Source organism: Trichomycterus rosablanca, chromosome 26 (genome assembly GCF_030014385.1).
Source record: "Trichomycterus rosablanca isolate fTriRos1 chromosome 26, fTriRos1.hap1, whole genome shotgun sequence".
NCBI classification, from domain to species: domain Eukaryota; kingdom Metazoa; phylum Chordata; class Actinopteri; order Siluriformes; family Trichomycteridae; genus Trichomycterus; species Trichomycterus rosablanca.
Window position 1 is genome coordinate 8,258,697 of NC_086013.1, and position 23,491 is coordinate 8,282,187.

General features: G+C 44.2%; 1 protein-coding gene across 1 annotated transcript in view; it reads right to left on the reverse strand.

Moving 5' to 3' along the window:
- lamc3 (laminin, gamma 3) overlaps positions 1-23,491 on the reverse strand; it is a 226,051-nt gene that overhangs the window by 85,693 nt on the left and 116,867 nt on the right. Inside the window, exons 10-11 of the mRNA XM_062989196.1 lie at positions 13,751-13,949; positions 1,765-1,868 (exon numbers count right to left, since the gene is read on the reverse strand). Of these exons, the coding sequence (XP_062845266.1) occupies positions 1,765-1,868; positions 13,751-13,949 (303 nt within the window). The remainder of the gene's footprint in view (positions 1-1,764; positions 1,869-13,750; positions 13,950-23,491) is intronic.

A 23,491-nucleotide genomic window follows, 5' to 3' on the forward strand; every position in this document is an offset into this window, starting at 1 on the left:
GGTTCTCGAACAGCTGTGTACCACCAGGGACTAGGGTGGCACAGCCTGGACAGAGCAGCCCGGTATCACAGCTTTAGAAAGATAGCAGGTTTGCCAACAGAGGAGCTGGCAAGTGTGAGAGGGAGAAACCCTAAAATATAGAAAAACCTCCACCTGGAGCGGATTATTGTTAACAAGGTGCAGGTGATTTAGGAGTCAATTAGGAGAAACTGACACCCTCTGCAGGCTAAAATGGCAACGCAGAAGGACACGAGTCTACTACTGCAGCTGCCCGTTACAACCAGCGGGTCCATCGGCTTCTGCATGTTGGAGGATCATCCTACAGAGGACGATCCTGGTGCCACCCCTACCACAGAGACCTATTCAACATATTCATTTGGGATGTCCAAATAGCTCACTATCAGTGGTCAATATACTTGCACTTAAATAGCTCCTTTGAGACAATGTTGGCCAACTTTGGCATGGCAGAGCTCAAGTGACCAAAAGTATTAAGTTAAGGGGAGCAACAATACTCAACAAGGGTCTAGCAAGCTGAACTTGCTGTCTGTCCCACGCTCCCGCTTAAAGACTCGTGGGGATTGCACGTTTGAGGTCAACGCTCCAAAATTATGGAACGCACTACCCAACATTTTAAGATCTGCAGATTCTGTAGATTCTTTTAAAAAACAACTAAAGACTTATCTTTTCAAGCAGGCATTTGTATAATGTTGAATGAATTATTATTATTATTATTATTTTTTTTTTCATTTATTATTATGATTTTTTTATTTATTATTATTATTATTGTTTAATTTATTTTATGTTGTATTTTATTATGTAGATGAATGTATATATTTTGTCATGCAATGTTTTTGTAAAGCACTTTGTCATTCTTATCTGTGAAAAGTGCTATATAAATAAATTTTACTTACTTTACTTTTACTTTACTTTTACTTACTGTCCAACATATTTTTGGCCATACGGCGAACATCCAGATAACCGCTGCACATGATCATTATTGTGTATTCGTTAGTACAGTGCTTCTCAAACAGCTGTGTACCACTGGCTCCTCCAGGTGGTACTCCAGGTGATCACCAGGCGCTAGGGTGGCACAGTCTGGACTGAGCAGCCTGGTATGACGGCTTTAAAAAGACAGCAGATTTGCCAACAGAGGAGCTGGCAAGTTTGAAAATGAAGAACCGTGATACATAGAAAAACTTCCACCTGGAGCGGATTGACATTTATGAGGTGCAGATGATTTAGGAGTCAATTAGAAGAAACTGACACCCTACGCCAGCCAAAATGTCAATGTAGAAGGATACGAGTCTGTCTGCTGAATTACTTCTGCAGCTGTCCGTTACAACCAGCGGGTCCATCAGCTTTTGTATGTTGGACCATCCTGGTGCCACCCCTACCACGGTCCTCAGTCTTATATGGGGTCAATATACGTGTACTTAAATAGCTTCCATATACAGGGGTGGCCACAGCAGATCTGGTCTGAATGCCCCTCCTGATGCAACCCTTATGATTCCGTTTGGGCTTGGGACAAGTGCGCCTCCCAAAGCCTAGACTGTTTCGGCCACCCCTCTTTCTCGGACATAGCCAGTAAAGTCACTTAAGTCTTTATAGTTATCATATTTGCTACCGTCAGTCCACATCAGCCCATCCATTCTGGCCACTTTGCTACATATTTGCCCTTGATCTTGGCCCCCCCAGAACCACAGCTGAACAAAAACAAACAAACAAACGAAAGGACACATGGGAACACAACGAAACTCCACTTACAGTTTTGTCCTCCTGCGTTGCTGACGTATAGTGCGGTCAGGTTGTAGAGCAAACGGCGGAACTCGAATGAAGAGAGCGGTGGACTCAGCTCTGTTTCGGTTAACCTGTGGACGAAAGGCAAGCTTGTTAAACATGCGTACCATGTGATAGTAGGGTGCCCGGTGCAGACGAACATCTAGACCAGGGTTTTAAACCGGAAAAAAAGGTATGCAGAGAAAAATATTATTAATTAAATAAAATTGTACGCAAACACCCCCTTGTGGAGGCATTATGTTACATCTTGTAAACCGCAGTGGAACCAGATTGTTCACAGGAAGAGTAAGATGCATTGTTTGTGTTGTCTGGGTCGCTTGAAAATAAGTTTGAACAACCCTGATTAGATGATGCCCTCATTTAAATAAAGTGCCTTTTTTAAGAATACAAGGCAACGGTGCATGAACAGAGGCAGATAAATAATCTCGAATTATTCTGCCACTTGTTCCTGATGGCAGCGAATGCCGTTTGACCAGGCTCTTTGTAAGTAAGTACACCCAATGGCTTGCAAACGAACGGTCAGTTATTATTCGGATGACCTACCCTGATTAACCTACACTCACCGGGCACATTATTAGCTATGCCTATTTAATATGTACAGTCAGTTTTTTATTTTTTATTTTTTTAATAAATTTAGCACGTCCAATTTCATCCCATCAATCATCCTCTCACTAATGCCGGTCCCTGCTCCTGATTGGGGCTGACGAGGCCGTTCCACGCCTCCTCCGACACGTGCACAGCCAATCGACCGTCTTATCACCCACACTTGACGAGTGCAGCGCAGCAGAGCACCGCGCACGGAGGATCACACACTCATGCCGCACCCCCTCCCGTCTCCATGCAGGCGCCACCGACCAGCCAGCAGAGGGCGCAACCGCCCCAGTCCTGAGAGAGCATCCCCTCCGGTCTCAAATCCCGCCCCCCCCACCTGAACAACAGGCCAATCGTTGTTCATATAGCCGCCCAGCCTCGACCGGTGAAGGCAGAGCTGGATTCGAAACGACGCACTTTCGAGATCCAGCTCTGGTTGCAGCGCGTGTTTTTACCGCTGCGCTACCTGAGTGGCCTCAGTTATTGTTTTAAAAGCTGCACTCTGCTACTGGCAAGCTGGGCACCAACAAGAACAATGATTGGAAGTAATTACGACCTCTGCTGGCTGATCGATGGAGCCTGCACAGAGATGAGGGATAATGGAGATCAGTGCCTGACTCTCTGTACTGTGACTCTCCTAGCGCTTAAGGTGCTGGACTAGTAATCAGAACGTCGCTGGTTCAAGCCCCACCACTGCCAGGTTGCTGCTGTTGGGCCCTTAAACAAGGCTCTTAACCATCGATTGCTTAGATGTATGATGTATACTGTCACAGTACTGTAAGTCGCTTTGGACTTTCAAGGCGTCTGCTAAGTGCTGAAAATGTAAATGAGCCCCATATGAACTCGCCTCGTGTAGGTGAAAAGAAGCGGTCGGCTGCTGCACAGGTGTCGGAGGGGGGCGTGTGAACCTTCCCCACAAGATTAAAGGCCACAGTCCATAGTCAGATTCACATATGATTGACAGAGAGCTATAACGGGTACAGAACTTGCTACCAACACTAGTGGTGGGATACTTGCAGACAGCAAGGGTTGCAACTATACTGTGGGAATGACACCCAATCAACACAATGCCTCCCTCAGGCACACCCAATTGTCAAAATTCTCAAAGTTTAAAGGGACTTCCTACCACAACGTTCTCACACGAAAGCCTCATTACAAGTTTTCCAGTCGTGAAACAGCTACAGGCTGGCATCACAGGGAGCAGATTCACAGAGCACGTGACGATCCGACAGCGTGTCGGCGCACGTGCGAACCCGCGTCCGGATCCTGTCTGTTCCTTCTTTTTTTTTTTTTTACCTACCTACCCTACCTCGTGTCGCCGACTCCACCTCCGTTCCCTGATCTCGCAGCCTCATTAAAATTAGTCCCTGAAACGGAGCTTAGCACATTGTCTGTGTCAGGAACAATATTGTCGACGACACTCGCGTTCTCGCACGCGCGGATGCGTCTGTGTGCGAATGCGAATGCGAGTGCGAATGCGAGTGCGAATGCGACTGCTCCCTCGTGTGTATTCACGGGGTCCACACCCTGCCGATGAGCAGCCAGAAATAGCGGCTAACGGGAACAAATTTTCGCACGCGTGTGTCTTCGTACTTCCGTTTTTTAATGCTGAGGATTCCAGGCAAACGGATCCTTCTGGTTCTGAACGTGGGGTTTCCGGCAGATCGAGGAAATAAAATAAAATAAATATATATATATATATACAGTATATATATATATATATATATATATATATATATATATATATACCGCGTTTATCAATGCCGATCCCCGCTCTGATTGAGGAGAACGGAGCGAACCCACGCCCCCTCCAATACGTGGGCAGCCGTTAGGGGTGGGCGATATATCATCGTTCACGATAATACCGGTATAGTTGCAAACTCGAAATTATTTTTGCCATATCGCGATATTGTTAGCAAACGTGCATCACTCACTCTCAAGTGCGTAACAATGAAATAATGGCGACCAATGCAGAGAGTCGTACCGGAGTTAGCACCGAGGACGAACTAGTCCCTACAAGCGGTGCTACATCACTAGTGTGGAAGGTTTTCGGATACAGAAGGTCAGACTCCAAGCAAACGACTGTAATTTGCAAAACGTACAAAAACACGATGACGACAAACGGTGGCAACATCGCATTTATTTTAGCACTTAAAGCAAAAGCGCCCGCATGAGTACGAGGAGTGTCGGTCACTGCGTGAGTCCGAGAATGATGTGACAACAAAAACACAGGTTACCATCTGAGAACGTTGAAAACACAAAAGCGCTAAGCGGAACGCTTTCCTTCACATATAGACCACTGAAGTCGTGTCGTAATTTTGTAGGCCACGCCATGTTGTTATGCCCATATTTGGTAACCCGGGTCTAAGAGAAATTTTGAATAGGAAAAATGGGTGGAGATTTCGCAAATTGCCTCTCTCGCATCCTGTAGTCATAAAAAATGTTCCAGAGCTGTTACGTTTTGTTTTATGGAGATTCTTCTGTCTATTATCACTGGATCCTCTGAATTATGAAGTCGTTAAAGAGTCAAAATATGAATATTGCTACATGTAAGCTAATGCTACTGCGCACTGAATTGACGTCACTAGACTGGAAGCCTCTTAATTTTTTCTTTTTTTTTTCTTTTATAAGCCTCTTAAATAACCTCACGAAGCAGCGCGATTCACCAGTGTAACAGTGGAGTGATATTCACAAGTTTTACTTTATATTTTTAGTAGCTAGATACATTAAAGTAGAAAGCAAGGATGGTTGGGTGTTACGCCTTTGGTTGTACTCACCAAAAGCGAGCCGCTCGTTCCGTTGATTTGATTGGTGTAGTTCAGTGATGTCTAATTAATGCGCCATAGCATTAGCTTTCGTGTAGCATTATTAGTATTACGACCCTTTAACAACCTCCAGTGAGGATCCAGTGATGTACAGGAGATAAATGTACACAGGACAAAACGTAGAGTGTTCTGAACATGTTTATTTAGCACAAGATGCGTTAGAGTCGATTTTTTGAAAACCCCGTTCATTTTTCCCCAGAGGAAATCTGAGTTAGACCCAGGTCTCCAAATAGGGGCATAACGAGGACCACAGAATGACGCACGACTTCAGTGGTTATGAGCATGGAAACTGAATCACTGAGTCAATGAGTCAGAATCAACTCTCTTCAGACAACTCCGATTCAGAGATTCAGATGTATGAACCAATCAGAACTTCGAATTTAGCTCTCTCTTCATTGGTTGTTGTATAATTGACAGACACGCTTTCATTATGAAATGAAAGCAAATCATGATCAAATATTAAACGTTTTCGGGATTTTTTCATGTTCATTTATTCGAAGTAAAACGGAGCAGAAATGTGATTGTGAGATTCTGCTGGTTTGTTTAATTTATGCTGCCTTCAAGTCCTTCTCGGAAGTTTCTACTTACGAGTTCGGAGGTCATAATTACGACATGATGTGCGTTCAAGTGGTTTTTGGTCATGTAAAAATGGACGCCATGACAAAACTCCTTTTGTTTATGCTTGTTTAATGCAGCTTGTTAGCTAATCGACTGAATATACCAAAACAGGTGGATGAATGTACGGATATCTGCTCATGAGGCAACACTTTTTGGGTTCTTCTGATCAGCTTTGTTGCTATTCTTCAGAACAAGTGCACATTGTGCACAAAATGCATACAAGCTTGAACTTTACATGTAACATGCAAAACTACCGCTAATAAGCTCAAAACTTTTAGCGTTTACTGTAGGGGCAGCATCCATACCGGCAGTCGCCATGACGTTTTGTTAATAACACGCCCCCACATCGGAAACTCGGGGCTCATCGAAAAATCCGAGTTTCCCACTGGTAAATACGACATTGAGTTGCCGTTCATGTGCCCTCATCTCGCAAACATGATATTTTCAACACGACTTGAAGGCAGCAATAAATGTTGTCAATATTAATACAAATACAGCCTGTAATAATACAAAATATAAACACTGTAATTAGTCAGAATTGATCAGAACTACAATGTTCTGTGTTTTAAGAGAACTTATAAACAATATAAGGTAAAACACGTGTGACCTGCCATTGTACTTTAAGTTTACATTATATTTAAGCAATAGAACACGAGAGGGAGTGTGTGTCGCCTTCGGCTCGTGCCTGCGACGAGTCACAGCCGTGATGTTATGTTATTCGCGATAACACACGACCTCAAGTGTTCTATTGCTTTTATACAACAGTTTTTACAAAATAAAGAAAGAAAATAAATCGAAGAAGCCCTGAATTTCATAATAAATATGCTTTAATATTGACAATACCTTCCGCCAAAAAGTAGTTCCACAACGAATATAAAGTTTAACACTACAAAGCAGACATCTTAAGTTGCAAAAACTCATTTCAGGGAGGTAAGAAGAACAAGAAGAAGAGGGCAAGAACCTCCGAAGGGAAAAAAAGAAATAAAAAACCTCTCGCACACACCAAAGGATATGGGTGATAACAGAACTTCTAGGAGCTGCTAACTGGGCTATTAAGCTAACTGTTCGCGTTACAAACACATTAATGTTCCCTACATAGTGCACTAGATTGTGTATCAGATCACGGATTTATGTTCCCTACATAGTGCACTAGATAGTGAATTAGACAATTGATTTATGTTCCCTACACAGTGCGCTAGATTGTATATCAGATAACGGATTTAAAACGCAATCGGGAATAAAGTCGGTGTCGCCTGCGTGCACGTTTGTGTGCATGAAGCTTGTCGTTAATGGCAACGCGTCAGCGGAGTAATACAGGTGTGGTGTGAAAAGACCGTGCTGTTATCACGAATATCAGCACAGTTAGAACGCTTCTCAACCAATCAGATTGTAAGGTCGGAACTAACTGTTGTGTAATGTATGGTATATCACCACTTCTCAAAAGCATATGGAGATATAAAGTTTTTTAGCCATATTGCCCAGCTTTACTGGAAGTGATGCTTAATTTAATGTACATTTAGTAACATTTGTACCTTAGATTTCCTGAGTGTCTGCAAAACAAAGGTGTTTTTAAAATAAACGTTTAAAAAAAAGTGTTCTAATATATCGCGAGGGAATATCATTATCGCAAAAATACCCCAAAATATTGTGATATTATTTAAAGGCCATATTGCCCACCCCTAGCAGCCGTATGCATTTTGTCACTTAAACTTTGACGAGTGCAATGCGGATCAGCACTGTGTACGGAGAGACACACCCTGACAGCACTCTTTCCTCGTCTCAATCAGGCAGCAGGAGTCGTAATTGCATTAGTTATGAGAGAGACCCTATCTGTCTTTTTTTTTAAATATCCCACCCCTATCTGAACAGCATTTTTACCGCGTCCAATTTTTGCCCGATTGCGTAATGCTTCCTCTCTACTGGCGCTAACCCTCACCCCTGACTGAGGAAAGCGAACTGACACACGCCCCCACCACACATGAGACACGTGAGCAGTACCCGACTGCATCTTCTTACCTGCACAGGGCGAGTTCTCATGCCAATCAGCCTTGTGCACGGAGAGCCTCACCCTGATCAACGCATTATTCCTCCACTCTGTGCAGACGCCATCGATCAGCCAGCCGAGGTTGTGATTGCATCAGTCATGAGGTCCCTATCCGGCTCCCTACCCGGATGAACAACAGCCAAACGTTGCTCATGTAGCCGCCCAGCCCAGCCGGATGGCGGAGCTGAGATTCGATATGATGTATTCGGAATCCCAGCTCTGGTGTGCTAGCGTTTTTTACCGCTGCGCCACCTGGGCGGTTTAATTGCTACAGTGCCTTTTACATAAAGGAACAGCCATGAAGCGATTGTGGAAGGGAGTTCCACCATCAGACACAAGTCTTAAACGGGGAACCGCTAGAAGGATGCCAGGTGCCAGAAGATCTAAAATCACGGTTGGGATGGTATTTGATAAGGGTGGCAATTGGAGGCTAATGGAGCTGGTGGAGGATGTTGCAAAGCGACAAGGCTTTAAGTGAGAAAACTCTCTCAAAATCGATTCAGTAAGTATTCAGACCCCGTGGAATTGCATCACACGTTATTGTGTTGTGGATTTGATTGTTAATGGATAAAATTGCCATTATTTACCCATCAGTCGCCCATAATGACTAAATGAAAGCGCGTCTCAGAGCTGACCGCTGTTCGCTGTTGCACTCTAAATTCTGATCGGGTGCCTTCTGTTTGCTCTAATCATCATCGATCAGTGTCTAGACCTGTGTCCTACCTGTTACGATTTAAAACTGATTGCACGTAGTTAGGAAAGGCACAAACCTGGGTTCGTGATGGCCCTGTCAGGACAGAAAACGAGCCATAAAATCTGAGAAAGTGTCCGTGGATCTGCGGCAGGGCGTAGATCAGGGCAGGGATATAAAACAATACATAAAGCTTTGATTGTTTCCTGAACCACAGTGGCCTCAATGATTTCGAAATGCTTAAATTGGGAATCCTTAGGGGCGTTAGTCGGAACGGTAGGAGAGAGCATCTATAATGGAATGGGAGAACCTGGTTGACGAACAACCATCTGCATTGTGCTCCATAAATCAGGCCTTGGTGACATTGGAAAGTGGCAAGACAAAAGTCACATGGGTAAAAAAAAAAACTCTGGCAACTTTTTGATCTGATGCCCAGACTTAAACCCCTAAGTCTAACATCTAACATCTTTGGAAAGACCTGAAAATATCAGTTCGAAGAGGCTTTTTCAAATAATAATTAAATAAACTTGCACACGAACGCCCCCTTTATGTTACATCTTGTAAACCACAATGAAACCAGATTTTACAGATTGCCTGGGTCATGTAAAAAATCAACCGTCAAACTACCTTAACGGTTGAATGTAAACCTAGAACATCCAGAGAAGGTCTCAAAGATGAAAATACTCATCTGTGTTTTGACCCCCCCCCCCCCACCCCTGTCATAAATGAAAGTACCATGGGTAAAATTATCTTCCCTGGGGTGGATGGGATCAGCAAGACAATTGCGACATGTCACACGGCTAGAAATGTCTGACATTGGCTGGAAGAGCATGACCAAGACTTCCAAGTAGCAAGTCAAGTCAAATCCAGGACCAATAGACCAACAACACCTATTGAGCAAGCCGAGGGCCACAGTGGCAAGGAAAAACTCCCTCCAAATTACAGGAAGAAACCTTGAGAGGAACCAGACTCAGCAGGGACCCCCATCCTTCTTGGGTGGCCTGGAGGATAAGTACTACCCTGGCCCCCTAATTCACCGGGCTTGAACCCAATTGAGCATCTGTGGGACCAACAGGTTCTCCCATTCCTGCACCTGAACTTTTTCTAGACAACGTACAAAGGTACCAGATGCAACAGGACTTCTTCACATGTCTTGTGTAGTCCATGTAACGTCAAAGCTGTCGTAACTAACTGAATTGCCGTAGGATTGCTAGGACGCCTCATAAAGCAGATTAACCAGAAAACATGAGACACTTGAACGCTACACAAATGAAAAAAATGAAATCGCTAAACCCAAACATTACATTTTTAATTTCACTCTTGCTAGCTTAGCTTTAACGTCTTTGCCTTTGTTTGCTTTGACAGACTCCGCATATTTAGCAGAATGATGCTGTTTAAAATGTCGTATTAATTTTTTATGCATTTTTCCCGTTTTTCTCCCAATTTAGCGTAGCCAGTTTGCTACTGGGGGAGACGTCCAAAGAGGGGGTATATTTGCCTGACACACACTCCCTCCAATGTGTGTGCAGTCCTACCGATCCCTTCTTATTCACCTATGCTTCGGTGGATTTGCGTGTGAGATTGGCTTCGCGTATGCAGAGCCACGCCCCGATTTCTGCGCTCCTCCACGTTCTGTACAGATGCCCTGGGCAACCAGGGTTCTTACACAGCGTTGATAACCCCACCCCTTTTTAGTCTGGTCTTTCCCACCCAGCAGACGAGAGGCCAATTATGTCTGCTGCAGGCATTGTGCCTGTTGGAGGGTAGAGGGCGCCCAGCCAACCGGTAGCAGAGCTGAGATTCAAACCAGGGAATTCAGAAGGTGTTTTTTAATCCTCCCGCCCCCCCTCTATAGTCCATGAAATGATATCTGTGGTGCAAAAAAGGTTGGGGACCACTGTGCTGGCCGATTATCCTGTTGCGCCACCTGGGCAGCACCCATTTACCTTGTTGAACTCTCTCTTCAAAGTACTTTTTAACTTTCCTTTTACAGTACTTACAGACGCTATCTGTCTTGTGCCAGTGTTTAGCCTTAGATGAAGTTTAGCACCCGCTTACCACTGTGCCCGGTCAGGGACGGGGAATCTTTGCTACTGAGGAAATCATGTGGTGGGTAGCACCCACTCAGAAAAGATCTTGGCTGTCTAACGTAAGGAAACAAACCCAGACCCTTCTTGCTGTAAAGCGACAATGCCATTTATTGTGCCACCCCGGTATAATTTAAGAGTTTTAAAACTTTATACAAATTTGATGTGCCCCTTGTCTTGTAGGTCTTGCCAAAATGCCCCTCGATGATTTTTGTGCTGGTATTTAGCCTGTGGCTCACACCGGTCTCACACCGTCCACGGGCTGCACCTCTATCAGAAGGCCCCCTGGCCCGGTAAGGGACGGGGGAATCAGACAGCGGATTCGGCTCTTTGCTACTGAGGGAATCCTGGTTAGTTTTTTTTTCTTTGCTTATGTACAACCCCAGATCAGAAGAAGTTGGGACAGTATGGAAAATGCAAATAAAATAAGAATGCAGTGTTCCTTACATTTACTTTGACTTTTATTTGATTGCAGACAGGATGAACCTGAGATATTTCATGTTTTATCTGCTCAACTTCATTTCATTTGTTAATAAACATCCATTCCTGCATTTCAGGTCTACAACGCATTCCAAAAAAGTTGGGACAGGGGGCAATTTAATGCTAGTAATGAGGTGAAAAAACTAAATAATGATGTGATTCCAAACAGGTGATTGTAATCATTGTTTGGTACAAAAGCAGCAGCCAGGAAAGGCTGAGTCTTTGATGAGCAAAGATGATCAGAGGATCTCCAGTTTGTCCACAAATGTGTGAGAAAATGATTGAAATGTTTAAAAACAATGAACCTCAAAGAATGATTGGAAAGGATTTACATATTTCTCCATCTACAGTACATAATATCATTAAACCATTCAAGGAATCAGGAGGAATTTCAGTGCGTAAAGGCCAAGAACACAAGCTTAAGCTGAACGCCCGTGATCTTCGATCCCTCAGACGGCACTGCATCAAGAACCGCCACTCAACAATAGCTGATATAACCACATGGGTGAGGGATTACTTTGGCAAACCTTTGTCAAGCACTACAATACAGAGTTACATGCACAAACGCCACTTAAAACTTTACTGTGCAAAAAAGAAGCCATATGTTAACCATGTCCAGAAACGGCGTCGACTTCTCTGGGCTCTGAGGCATCTAGGATGGACCATCACACAGTGGTCAGATGAATCAGCATTCCAGAAAAGGACCATCCAGACTGTTATTAGCAACAAGTCCAAAAGCCAGGGTCATTTACACTTCTGTGATGGCAGCATTAATGCAGAAAAGTACATTGAGATCTTAGAGCAACATGTGCTGCCTTCAAGACGTCCATGCATTTTTCAACAAGACGATGCAAAACCACATGCTGCACACATTACAAAGGCATGGCTGCGGAAGAAGAGGGTACGGGTACCAGACTGGCCCTCCTGCAGTCCTGACCTGTCCCTAATAGAGAATGTGTGGAGAATTGCTGAAACACTAAATCACTTGGTCTTCTCTGTGTCAAAACGTCTTTTAAGTGTGGTGAAAAGGAATGGCAACATTACAAAGTGGTAAAAACTTTTTTTGGAATGTGTTGCAGGCCTGAAATGCAGGATTGGATGTTTATTAATAAATGAAATGACGTTGAGCAGATAAAACATGAAATATCTCAGGTTCATCCTGTCTGCAATCAAACAGAAGTCAAAGTAAATGTAAGAAATTCAGAAGGTTGTCTCGTATGATCTGAGGTTGCGTCCGGAGGGTGTGGAGGTCATAGAGCGCGTTCTTCCACTGCTCACTTTCGGCGTGTGTGTACGCGCGTGTACATGTGACCTGCACAAAATCAGTTATACAGTTTACTGATTGGTCACTGTAGATCTTCTAATCGAGTCGAGTGCTTGTACCGACAACGTGCGTCAATATTGAAATGCTGGAGAGTCGTTGACCGTAGCGGAGCTGCTGTGTTGATCGCCATCAGCAGAGCAATTCACTCAGCGCGGCAATTCACAGCCTGAGGCGACTTGCCAGGCTAGACTATTATCCGACGGTACTTAGCATGTCTCATGAATCCTGCAATCAGGCAGGAGAATGTAATTATGCAATTTCCTGGGTCTTTTCAGTTAATTGAAATAATTAAAGCACATGAGAAGTGATCGGTGCTCGTCCGTTATGTCCCACTAGCCAAACCGATTTCTATATGATGTGTAAACCAGAAGCTCCAAGTCAGGGTTTTTTTTAAACTTGTTTTCAAGCGATTTTCACCACTTCAATTACTGACTGTAGTCCATCTGTTTCTCTGCATGCTTTGTTAGCCCCCTTTTATGCTGTTCTTTAATGGTCAGGACCGCTACAGAGCAGGTATTATTTGGGTGGTGGGTGTGTTAGTGTGTGTTGTGCTGGTATGAGTAGATCAGACACAGCAGCGCTGCTGGACTGAGAATAGTCCACCGACCAAAAATATATCCAGCCAACAGTGCCCCGTGGGCAGCGTCCTGTGACCACTGATGAAGGTCTAGAAGATGACCGACTCAAACAGCAGCGATAGATGAGCGATCGTCTCTGACCTTACATCTACAAGGTGGACCAAGTAGGTAGGAGTGTCTAATAGAGTGGACAGTGAGTGGACACGGTGTTTAAAAACTCCAGCAGCGCTGCTGTGTCTGATCCACTCATACCAGCACAACACACACTATCACACCACCACCATGTCAGTGTCACTGCAGTGCTGAGAATGATCCACCACCCAAATAATACCTGCTCTGTGGTGGTCCTGTGGGGGTCCTGAGTGCTTCTATATGGTAAGATGGATTTTTCCTATGTAGCCAGACCCGCCATGACCCTGACCAGTACCTATAGTACTAAAAACAAATTGAATAATTTATCTTTCTTTTTAAACCACATACGGGTCAATGAAAAATGATTTTATTTTATTTTATTAGGGTCACTCTGGATCTGGTGCCACTTGGTTCCATTGCTGATCACTTAATCACACCTGGGTCATTTTAAACCTTCTGCATGTTTTTAAAAGATGGGAGGAGCCCAGAGTACCTGGAGTAAACCTGTGTGGACATTGACCGGTAGTGAAGCTAAAAGCCAGGACCTGAGATGCCAGGTACATATATAGCCTTACACACATACCTGAGAGTATAATCGCTACGAGGTGCGCGGTCCGTCTCGATAACCACGTTCAGCTCGGAGAACACCCTGGCGCTGACCGACATTCCGGATCCTTCAAGGACCACGGTCACACTCTGGGGTAACAGCTCGCTCGATTCAGATGTGAACGACACCGCGAGGTGCTGACCGTAACTCACCAGCTGATTTCCCAGAAACTTTGCTGTAAGACAAGAAAAAAACATCAAAATGTTATTTAGTCTCATTATTATTTTCTGCTCTACAAGGTCTTACAATGGAATCACCCTGGAAGAGCGACTTGCCACAGAGGTGACGTGCCGTCCCTATTCCACCCGGACCTCACTTATGGACGCAGGCCGGGCGCAGGCTGTACCAGTTGATGGGAAGGCCTGTTGACTCATTTATTGCCACCCCAGCTGCCTTTCAGTTCCCTCTATTCACTCTTTTCTGCATACGTGGTTGCTGCAGGCAGCCGGGGCAGCTTGCCATATTGTGATAACCAATTTTAATTTCTATTCATTTTTTTTTTTGCAGGCTGTGGAGATTTGTGTGTCAATTATTTGTTATTTTGGCCACCTGATTTATTTTTTGCCACAGTATTGTTTTTACCATAGTTAAGCATCGTGCATGTGGGTTCATTTTCGATCTGTGCAGGGTGAAGGGGGGGGGGGGTTCCGATGATCAGTTAACAAATAAATTATTGATTAATAAATTATTTTCTTTCAAACTAATTAAACTGCAGTTCAACGTGATTTACAAGCCATTGACAAATGTTCAAATAAAAGGAAATACATTTAAAATTCAAGATTCGAGATTTATTGTCATATAATATTTATTGTCATGTATATATATATATACAGGTCCATTTTATCAACTACACTTACCATATAGGAGCACTTTGTAGTTCTACAATTACTGACTGTAGTCCATCTATTTCTCTACATACCTTTTTAGCCTGCTTTCACCCTGTTCTTCAATGGTCAGAACCCCCACAGAGTAGGTATTATTTAGGTGGTGGATCATTCTCAGCACTGTGTTAGTGTGTGTTGTGCTGGTATGAGTGGATCAGACACAGCAGTGCTGCTGGAGTTTTTAAATACCGTGTCCACTCACTGTCCACTCTATTAGACACTCCTACCTAGTTGGTCCACCTTGTAGATGTAAAGTCAGAGACGATCGCTCATCTATTGCTGCTGTTTGAGTCGGTCATCTTTTAGACTAGACAGCGCTGTTGGCTGTATATTTTTGGTTGGTGGACTATTCTCAGTCCAGCAGCGACAGTGAGGTGTTTAAAAACTCCATCAGCACTGCTGTGTCATATCCACTCATACCAGCACAACACACACCAACACACCACCACCATGTCAGTGTCAGTGCAGTGCTGAGAATGATCCACCACCTAAATAATACCTGCTCTGTGGTGGTCCTGTGGGGGTCCTGACCATTGAAGAACAGGGTGAAAGCAGGCACAAAAAAGCATGCAGAGAAACAGATGGACTACAGCCAGTAATTGTAGAACTAAAAAGTGCTTCTATATGGTAAGTGGAGCTGATAAAATGGACAGTGAGGTGGTTTTAATGTTATGGCTGATCAGTGTATATTCATTCAGTGTTTTCACACACATACACCTATGGGGGACTTTTAATGTCTCCAATTAACCTGACTGCATGTCTTTGGACTCTGGGAGGAACACATGTGCACATGTGCATGCATACATACAGTGTATCACAAAAGTGAGTACACCCCTCACATTTCTGCAGATATTTAAGTATATCTTTTCATGGGACAACACTGACAAAATGACACTTTGACACAATGAAAAGTAGTCTGTGTGCAGCTTATATAACAGTGTAAATTTATTCTTACCTCAAAATAACTCAATATACAGCCATTAATGTCTAAACAGCCGGCAACAAAAGTGAGTACACCCCTAAGAGACTACACCCCTAAATGTCCAAATTGAGCACTGCTTGTCATTTTCCCTCCAAAATGTCATGTGATTTGTTAGTGTTACTAGGTCTCAGGTGTGCATAGGGAGCAGGTGTGTTCAATTTAGTAGTACAGCTCTCAAACTCTCTCATACTGGTCACTGAAAGTTCCAACATGGCACCTCATGGCAAAAAACTCTCTGAGGATCTTAAAAGACGAATTGTTGTGCTACATGAAGATGGCCAAGGCTACAAGAAGATTGCCAACACCCTGAAACTGAGCTGCAGCACAGTGGCCAAGATCATCCAGCGTTTTAAAAGAGCAGGGTCCACTCAAAACAGACCTCGCGTTGGTTGTCCAAAGAAGCTGAGTGCACGTGCTCAGCGTCACATCCAACTGCTGTCTTTGAAAGATAGGCGCAAGAGTGCTGTCAGCATTGCTGCAGAGATTGAAAAGGTGGGGGGTCAGCCTGTCAGTGCTCAGACCATACGCCGCACACTACATCAAATTGGTCTGCATGGCTATCACCCCAGAAGGAAGCCTCTTCTGAAGTCTCTACACAAAAAAGCCCGCAAACAGTTTGCTGAAGACATGTCAACAAAGGACATGGATTACTGGAACCATGTCCTATGGTCTGATGAGACCAAGATTAATTTATTTGGTTCAGATGGTCTCAAGCATGTGTGGCGGCAATCAGGTGAGGAGTACAAAGATAAGTGTGTCATGCCTACAGTCAAGCATGGTGGTGGGAATGCCATGGTCTGGGGCTGCATGAGTGCAGCAGGTGTTGGGGAGTTACATTTCATTGAGGGACACATGAACTCCGATATGTACTGTGAAATACTGAAGCAGAGCATGATCCCCTCCCTCCGGAAACTGGGTCGCAGGGCAGTGTTCCAGCATGATAATGACCCCAAACACACCTCTAAGACGACCACTGCTTTATTGAAGAGGCTGAGGGTAAAGGTGATGGACTGGCCAAGCATGTCTCCAGACCTAAACCCAATAGAACATCTTTGGGGCATCCTCAAGCGGAAGGTGGAGGAGCGCAAAGTCTCGAATATCCGCCAGCTCCGTGATGTCGTCATGGAGGAGTGGAAAAGCATTCCAGTGGCAACCTGTGAAGCTCTGGTAAACTCCATGCCCAGGAGAGTTAAGGCAGTTCTGGGAAATAATGGTGGCCACACAAAATATTGACACTTCAGGAACTTTCACTAAGGGGTGTACTCACTTTTGTTGCCGGTGGTTTAGACATTAATGGCTGTATATTGAGTTATTTTGAGGGAAGAATAAATTTACACTGTTATATAAGCTGCACACAGACTACTTTTCATTGTGTCAAAGTGTCATTTTGTCAGTGTTGTCCCATGAAAAGATATACTTAAATATCTGCAGAAATGTGAGGGGTGTACTCACTTTTGTGATACACTGTATATACATCCACATATAGGGTTACAAACTAGGGTAAAGGGCAGAGAAGGGTAATACGACATCTCTACTATAATTGCAGAATTATTGACTCATCGTATTTGTGGTGCAAACACAAGCCATTTTAATAAAACGCTCATTATCCGACCTAGTGAGCTGCTGTGACCCTGATTATTAGAGATAATCCCTGATAGGATTGTGTGTGTGTGTGTGTGTGTGTGTGTGTGTGTGTGTGTTTTATTCGAGAGATAAAGATAAAGACGGTAATAAACAGGACCCGAGGACGTCTAAATCCTACGACCGCCGGAGGAAAGGAACTGTGCCTACATCCTTCCTTTGCAGACAAGTAGGAGGATGCTCTGATCTCTTAGCTGTGTGTGTGTGTGTGTGTGTGTGTGTGTGTGTGTGTGTAAAAGGATGGCCTTGTAATCGCCTCTCATCTCCTCTTGCCTCATTAAAGACTTCAAAGAGCCCCCACAGAGTGCTCTCTCCATCACTCAGACTCTCACCCCAGCTCCGGCAGCGCGGACTGCACGGAGCGAAGTGATTCGTTTCCACTCGTGGCGAGTCTTCTTCGCACGCGCGTCTATCGGATTCGATCAGACGTCTCGCTTTCTTTATTATTCATTTATTTATTTGCTTTAATAAGTGTCGCAAACGAGGGACGTCTGACTGGAACCATTTAGCGGTTCGATAAGATTGAGGCTTTTCATTAGGCCTAATGATTCGCCTTTATAGGAGTAATAAAAGCAACAGCCAGGCTTAGAAACAGACTCGTCGGTGTTATTGACTGTTATTTTCGGACTCGTTACTGCTCGCTTCGTTCGGCTAATGGGCGACGTTTACGGCTACGTGGCGTCGTCCTGTTTATGAGTGTTATTAGCTGACACATAAAACACTTAGATAATTTCTTGCTTTAGCACATTGAATGCACAACAATAGAATCCTTTTCAGGGTGCAAAAGAAGCGTTCGCGGGCGATTAACAGAGGCGGAGTGTAAAAAGCCAGATTCATAAAGCATGGTCCAACCACTTTTGATAGATACTGACCACTGCAGACCGGGAACACCCCACAAGAGCTGCAGTTTTGGAGATGCTCTGACCCAGTTGTCCAGCCATCACAATTTGGTCCTTATCAAACTCTCTCAAATCCTTACGCTTTCATGCTTCTAACACATCAACTGCTTAATATATCCCACCCACCAGCAGGTGCTGTGATAAAGAGATGATCAGTGTTATTTACTCCACCTGTCATAATGTTATGCTTAGTTGGTGTATATGACAAATAAAGGCATTCTGTTCATTACCTGTTTAACCACTCTGCTTTATCCTATTCCCTATACAGCCCAGACAAGTCACCAGTCCATCACAGGGCAAATAGGAGCAATTTGTAGCTCCAGTTAACCTGACTGCATGTCTTTGGACTGTGGGAGGAAACCAAAGCACACGCAAACTCCACACAGAAAGGACCCGGACTGCTCCACCTGGGAATCAAACCCAGGACCTTCGACCGGACAGGAAAAAGCCTTTACCAACCTGGAACCATCGGCCGTGTTTGATCTATTAAGAAGAACTGGTTTTACATATGACGTAGCAATGAGTCAGGCTAAAACACTTGTATAAGAAGGTCTCTGAACACCTCCCGGGCATGTTGCTAAATCGTGGTTAACGTAGCTAGCCAGAGACCAACGGTAGCACAACATCTTTGTTTCACTCTGCCAGCTGTCTTGTTAAACACCGAGCGTGAGTGTGCTCTTGTACTCGACGCCCCGCTGTTCTACCTGAAGAATTGAGGTTCGTGACTCATCTGAGACAAAAACAGAACCATAATATTCAGGCTGGTTTAAAGTCTTCCAGTTAAATGGCATGACGTCCGAAGGGACCTATTGCTAACCTGGTCGCTTAAAAAGTCCCTGAAGACTCTGTCATGTCAAGTGAAGCTTGATATTCAAGGCCAGACGCCAGACGATAACGTAATCTAGCAGATTCTTTTATCCAAAGGAACTGGCAGTTGTGGTCGTTTACAATACAACAATGGCACCTTGGCCTTAGAGGGGCTTGAATCAGTAAACCTTGGGATCACCAGTGTTGCACCTTAACTTCTAAACTAATTATGATGCAAGTATTTGAGGGTTAAGAGCTTTGGCAACTTGGCAGCTTCGACTTAAACCTTACATTTACAGATTGAACCTGAGATATTTCATGTTTTATCTGCTCAACTAGTAATTATGTGAAAAAACTAAATAATGATGTGATTCCAAACAGGTGATTGTAATCATGGTTTGGTACAAAAACAGCATCCAGGAAAGGCTGAGTCTTTGATGAGTAAAGATGATCAGAGGATCTCCAGTTTGTCCACAAATGTGTGAGAAAATGATTGAAATGTTTAAAAACAATGAACCTCAAAGAAAGATTGGAAGGGATTTGCATATTTCTCCCTCTATAGTGCATAATATCATTAAACCATTCAAGGAATCTGGAGGAATTTTAGTGCGTAAAGGCCAAGGGCGCAAGCTTAAGCTGAACGCCCGTGATATTCGATCCCTCAGACGGCACTGCATCAAGAACCGCCACTCAACAATAGCTGATATAACCACATGGGTGAGGGATTACTTTGGCAAACCTTTGTCAAGCTCTACAATACAGAGTTACATGCACAAATGATACTTAAAACTTTACTGTGCAAAAAAGAAGCCTTATGTTAACCATGTCCAGAAGCGGCGTTGACCTCTCGGGGCTCAGAGGCATCTAGGATGGACCATCACACAGTGGAAACGTGTATTGTGGTCAGATGAATCAGCATTCCAGGTCTTTTTTTGGAAAAAATGGACGCCGTGTGCTCCAAACCAAAGACGAAAAGGACCGTCCAGACTGTTATCAGGAACAAGTCCAAAAGCCAGGGTCTGTCATGGTATGGGGCTGTGTCAGTGCCCTTGAAAAAGGTCGTTTACACTTCTGTGATGCAGCATTAATGCAAAAAAAGTACATTGAGATCTTAGAGCAGCATGTGCTGCCTTCAAGACGTCGTCTTTTCCAGGGACGTCCATGCATCTTTCAACAAGACGATGCAGAACGACATGCTGCACACATTACAAAGGCATGGCTGCAGAAGAAGAGGGTACGGGTACTGGACTGGCCTGCCTGCAGTCCTGACCTGTCCCCAGTAGAGAATGTGTGGAGAATTTTGAAACGAACAATGCGACAACGACGACCCCGTACTGTTGCACATCTTAAGACGTGTTTGCAGGAAGAATGAGACAAAATAAAAGCTGAAACACTAAATCACTTGGTCTCCTCGGTGCCAAAACGTCTTTTAAGTGTGGTGAAAAGGAATGGCAACATTACAAAGTGGTAAATGCTTTACCGTCCCAACTTTTTTTAGAATGTGTTGCAGACCTGAAATACAGGAATGGATGTTTATTAATAAATGAAATGAAGTTGAGCAGATAAAACATGAAATATCTCAGGTTCATCCTGTCTGCAATCAAATAAAAGTCAAAGTAAATATAAGAAACTGTGTTTTTTTATTATTTGCGTTTTCCATACTGCCCAACTTTTTCTGATTTGGGGTTGTAGAGGGTAAGAGATTCTTAAGTTCCTCCACTCTGTTCTTTCTGCTCCTCAGGTTCAAACCTGATGAAACACAGGTGCTGAACTTCTACTTCTCACATAAATTAACCGTCATCACGGTGATGAAACCCGGTGACATTTACTGAACTGTGTCTGAGTTTAACCCGAGTTCAAGTCTGCAAGCGACAAGTCACTGGTGTCAAAGCTCTCAATGTGTCGCCTACTGGCTTGTGACGTCTCTTATTGCTACAGTATATAAAAAAGAAAAGTCACTGGTGCCACGTGATGGGCGTGATTAGTCTGGGACTGAGAGGTTTAAGTCTGAGATGCTCCAGCATTACGGCACAGTTAAGAATAATTCATGTTTCACCCATCTGGGAAGGTAGTCACATGGGTTTGAATTATGCCTCTGGGAATTTGTGCCCATTCAGTTCGTTTGTGAGGTCAGGCCCGGCCGTTAGATGAGGCTGGGATAGCATCCTCCTTGACACTAACCTGTTTAGGTGTCACAGCGGTAAAACAAGCTAGCACACCAGAGCTGAGAATCTCACACTCGTGATTGGCTGGGCGCCTACACAGACGATGATTTTCTCGTCTGTTGGTTGGACGCCAGACAAGATTCCTCATAACTGATACAGAGACGGGGGAACGATGGAGATCGGTGTGTGACTCTCCATACGTGAGACTGAGCCCCAGATGAACTCGTCTCATGCAGGTAAAAAGAAGCGGTTGGCTGCTGCACACGTGTCTGAGGGTGGCATGTAATAGTGTGATAGAAGGTCAGCAGCAGTAGAGAGAAAGTGAAATGCAAGATCCTCCAAGATTTAGATGAAATTTGGATTTGATAATGGATATGCCTGCAGGGGTGCCAACGAAGAATGGGAGGGGGTGTTTCCGAAAGCGCTAAGATGACCCGATGGCACCAAGATTAGCCAATGGAATGGATAGTCTGTAATTTCCAAAGGCTCCTAGTTAACAAAGGATGCAAGATTCCTCAAAGGTAAAGTCAAATCTGGATTTGGTAATGGTTATGCCTGAAGGGGTGCCAACAAAGAATGGGAGGGGGGTGTTTCCGAAAGCGCTAAGATGACCTGATGGCACCAAAATGATCCAGGAGAATGGATAGTCTGTCATTCCCAAAGGCTCCTAGTTAACGAAGGATGCAAGATTCCCCAAAGGTAAAGTCAAATCTGGATTTGATAATGGTTGTGCCTGAAGGGGTGCCAACAAAGAATGGGAGGGGGTGTTTCCCAAAAGTGCTAAGATGACCCGATGGCACCAAGATTAGCCAATGGAATGTATAGTTTGTCATTTCCAAAGGCTCCTAGTTAACGAAGGATGCAAGATTCCCCAAAGGTAAAATAAAATCTGGATTTGATAATGGTTATGCCTGCAAGGGTGCCAACGAAGAATGGGAGGGGGTGTTTCCAAAGCACTAAGATAACCCGATGGCACCAAGATTAGCCAATGAAATGGATAGTCTGTCATTTACTAAAGCTCCTAGTTAACGAGGGATGCAAGATTCCTCAAGAGTAAAGTACAATTCGGATTTGATATTGGTTGTGCCTACAGGGGTGCCAACATAGAATGTGAGGGGGTGTTTCCCAAAGCTCTAAGATGACCCAATGGCACTAAGATTAGCCAATGGAATGGATAGTCTGTCATTTAAAAGGCTACTAGTTAATGAAGGATGCAAGATTCCTCAAAGGTAAAGTCAAATCTGGATTTGGTAATGGTGATGCCTCCAGGGGTGCCAACAAAGACGAGGGAGAGGTTTCCAAAAGTGCTAAGATGACCCAATGGAACCAACATTATCCAAGATCGGGGATGCAAGATGCCCAAGATAATCAACATGTCTGAGATTTGTCTTCAATTTTTTCTACTAAAGATGGCATTCTTGACCTTTCGGAATGGAGGAGACCATATGGCGTATCAGAAGACTTATTTCACCCTCGATGCCATCCTCTGTGACCTTTTCCGAACGATTTTCTCATCTTCAGATACACAGGCATGGTTGTGGAGAACGTTTTTCCTCTGTATTTCCTCTGTACGGTTCGAGCAGCCCCATCCCTGACATTACGACGAACGCTAAGGCCACTGGCTTGCTGCATAACCTCCTGCAGAGAACCACAAAGGCTCCCGCTAGCGCAGTTACTGATGCAAATGACTTGCAGAACGTTCCCAGGGTAGGTATCAACCACGCGCCTCGAAAAGGCAATTCTACCGAGGCGAACGTTTGTTATGATTTTCTGCTGAGAGTGCTGTTCCTTGACACGACCACATGGCATGCAGGAAATCAAAGGCTCTTTAAAGAGCTATTAAGAAGTCAAAGTCTCCTACGCTGGCGAAAAGAGAAAACGTCTAGCCTGAAGCACAGCGTTCGTCTGTAACAATGTTTAAAGAAATTTCAATCATGACGAGCTCTTAACAAGCTCAGAGTTGGTAAAACGGTTAAGTTGGAGCCTCATTGTCAAGATGTTACAACACTCACTGTCCATTTTATCAGTTCCACTTACCATGTAGAAGCACTCTGTAGTTCTACAATTACTGACAGTAGTCCATCTGTTTCTCTGCATGCTTTGTTAGCCCCCTTTGATGCTGTTCTTTAATGGTCAGGACCCCCACAGGACCACTACAGTGCAGGTATTACTTGGGTGGTGGGTCATTCTCTGGGCACCACTGCTGTGACACTGACATGGTGGTGGTGTGTTAGTGTGTGTTGTGCTGGTATGAGTGGATCAGACACAGCAGTGCTGCTGGAGTTTTTAAATACCGTGTCCACTCACTGTCCACTCTATTACACACTCCAACCTAGTTG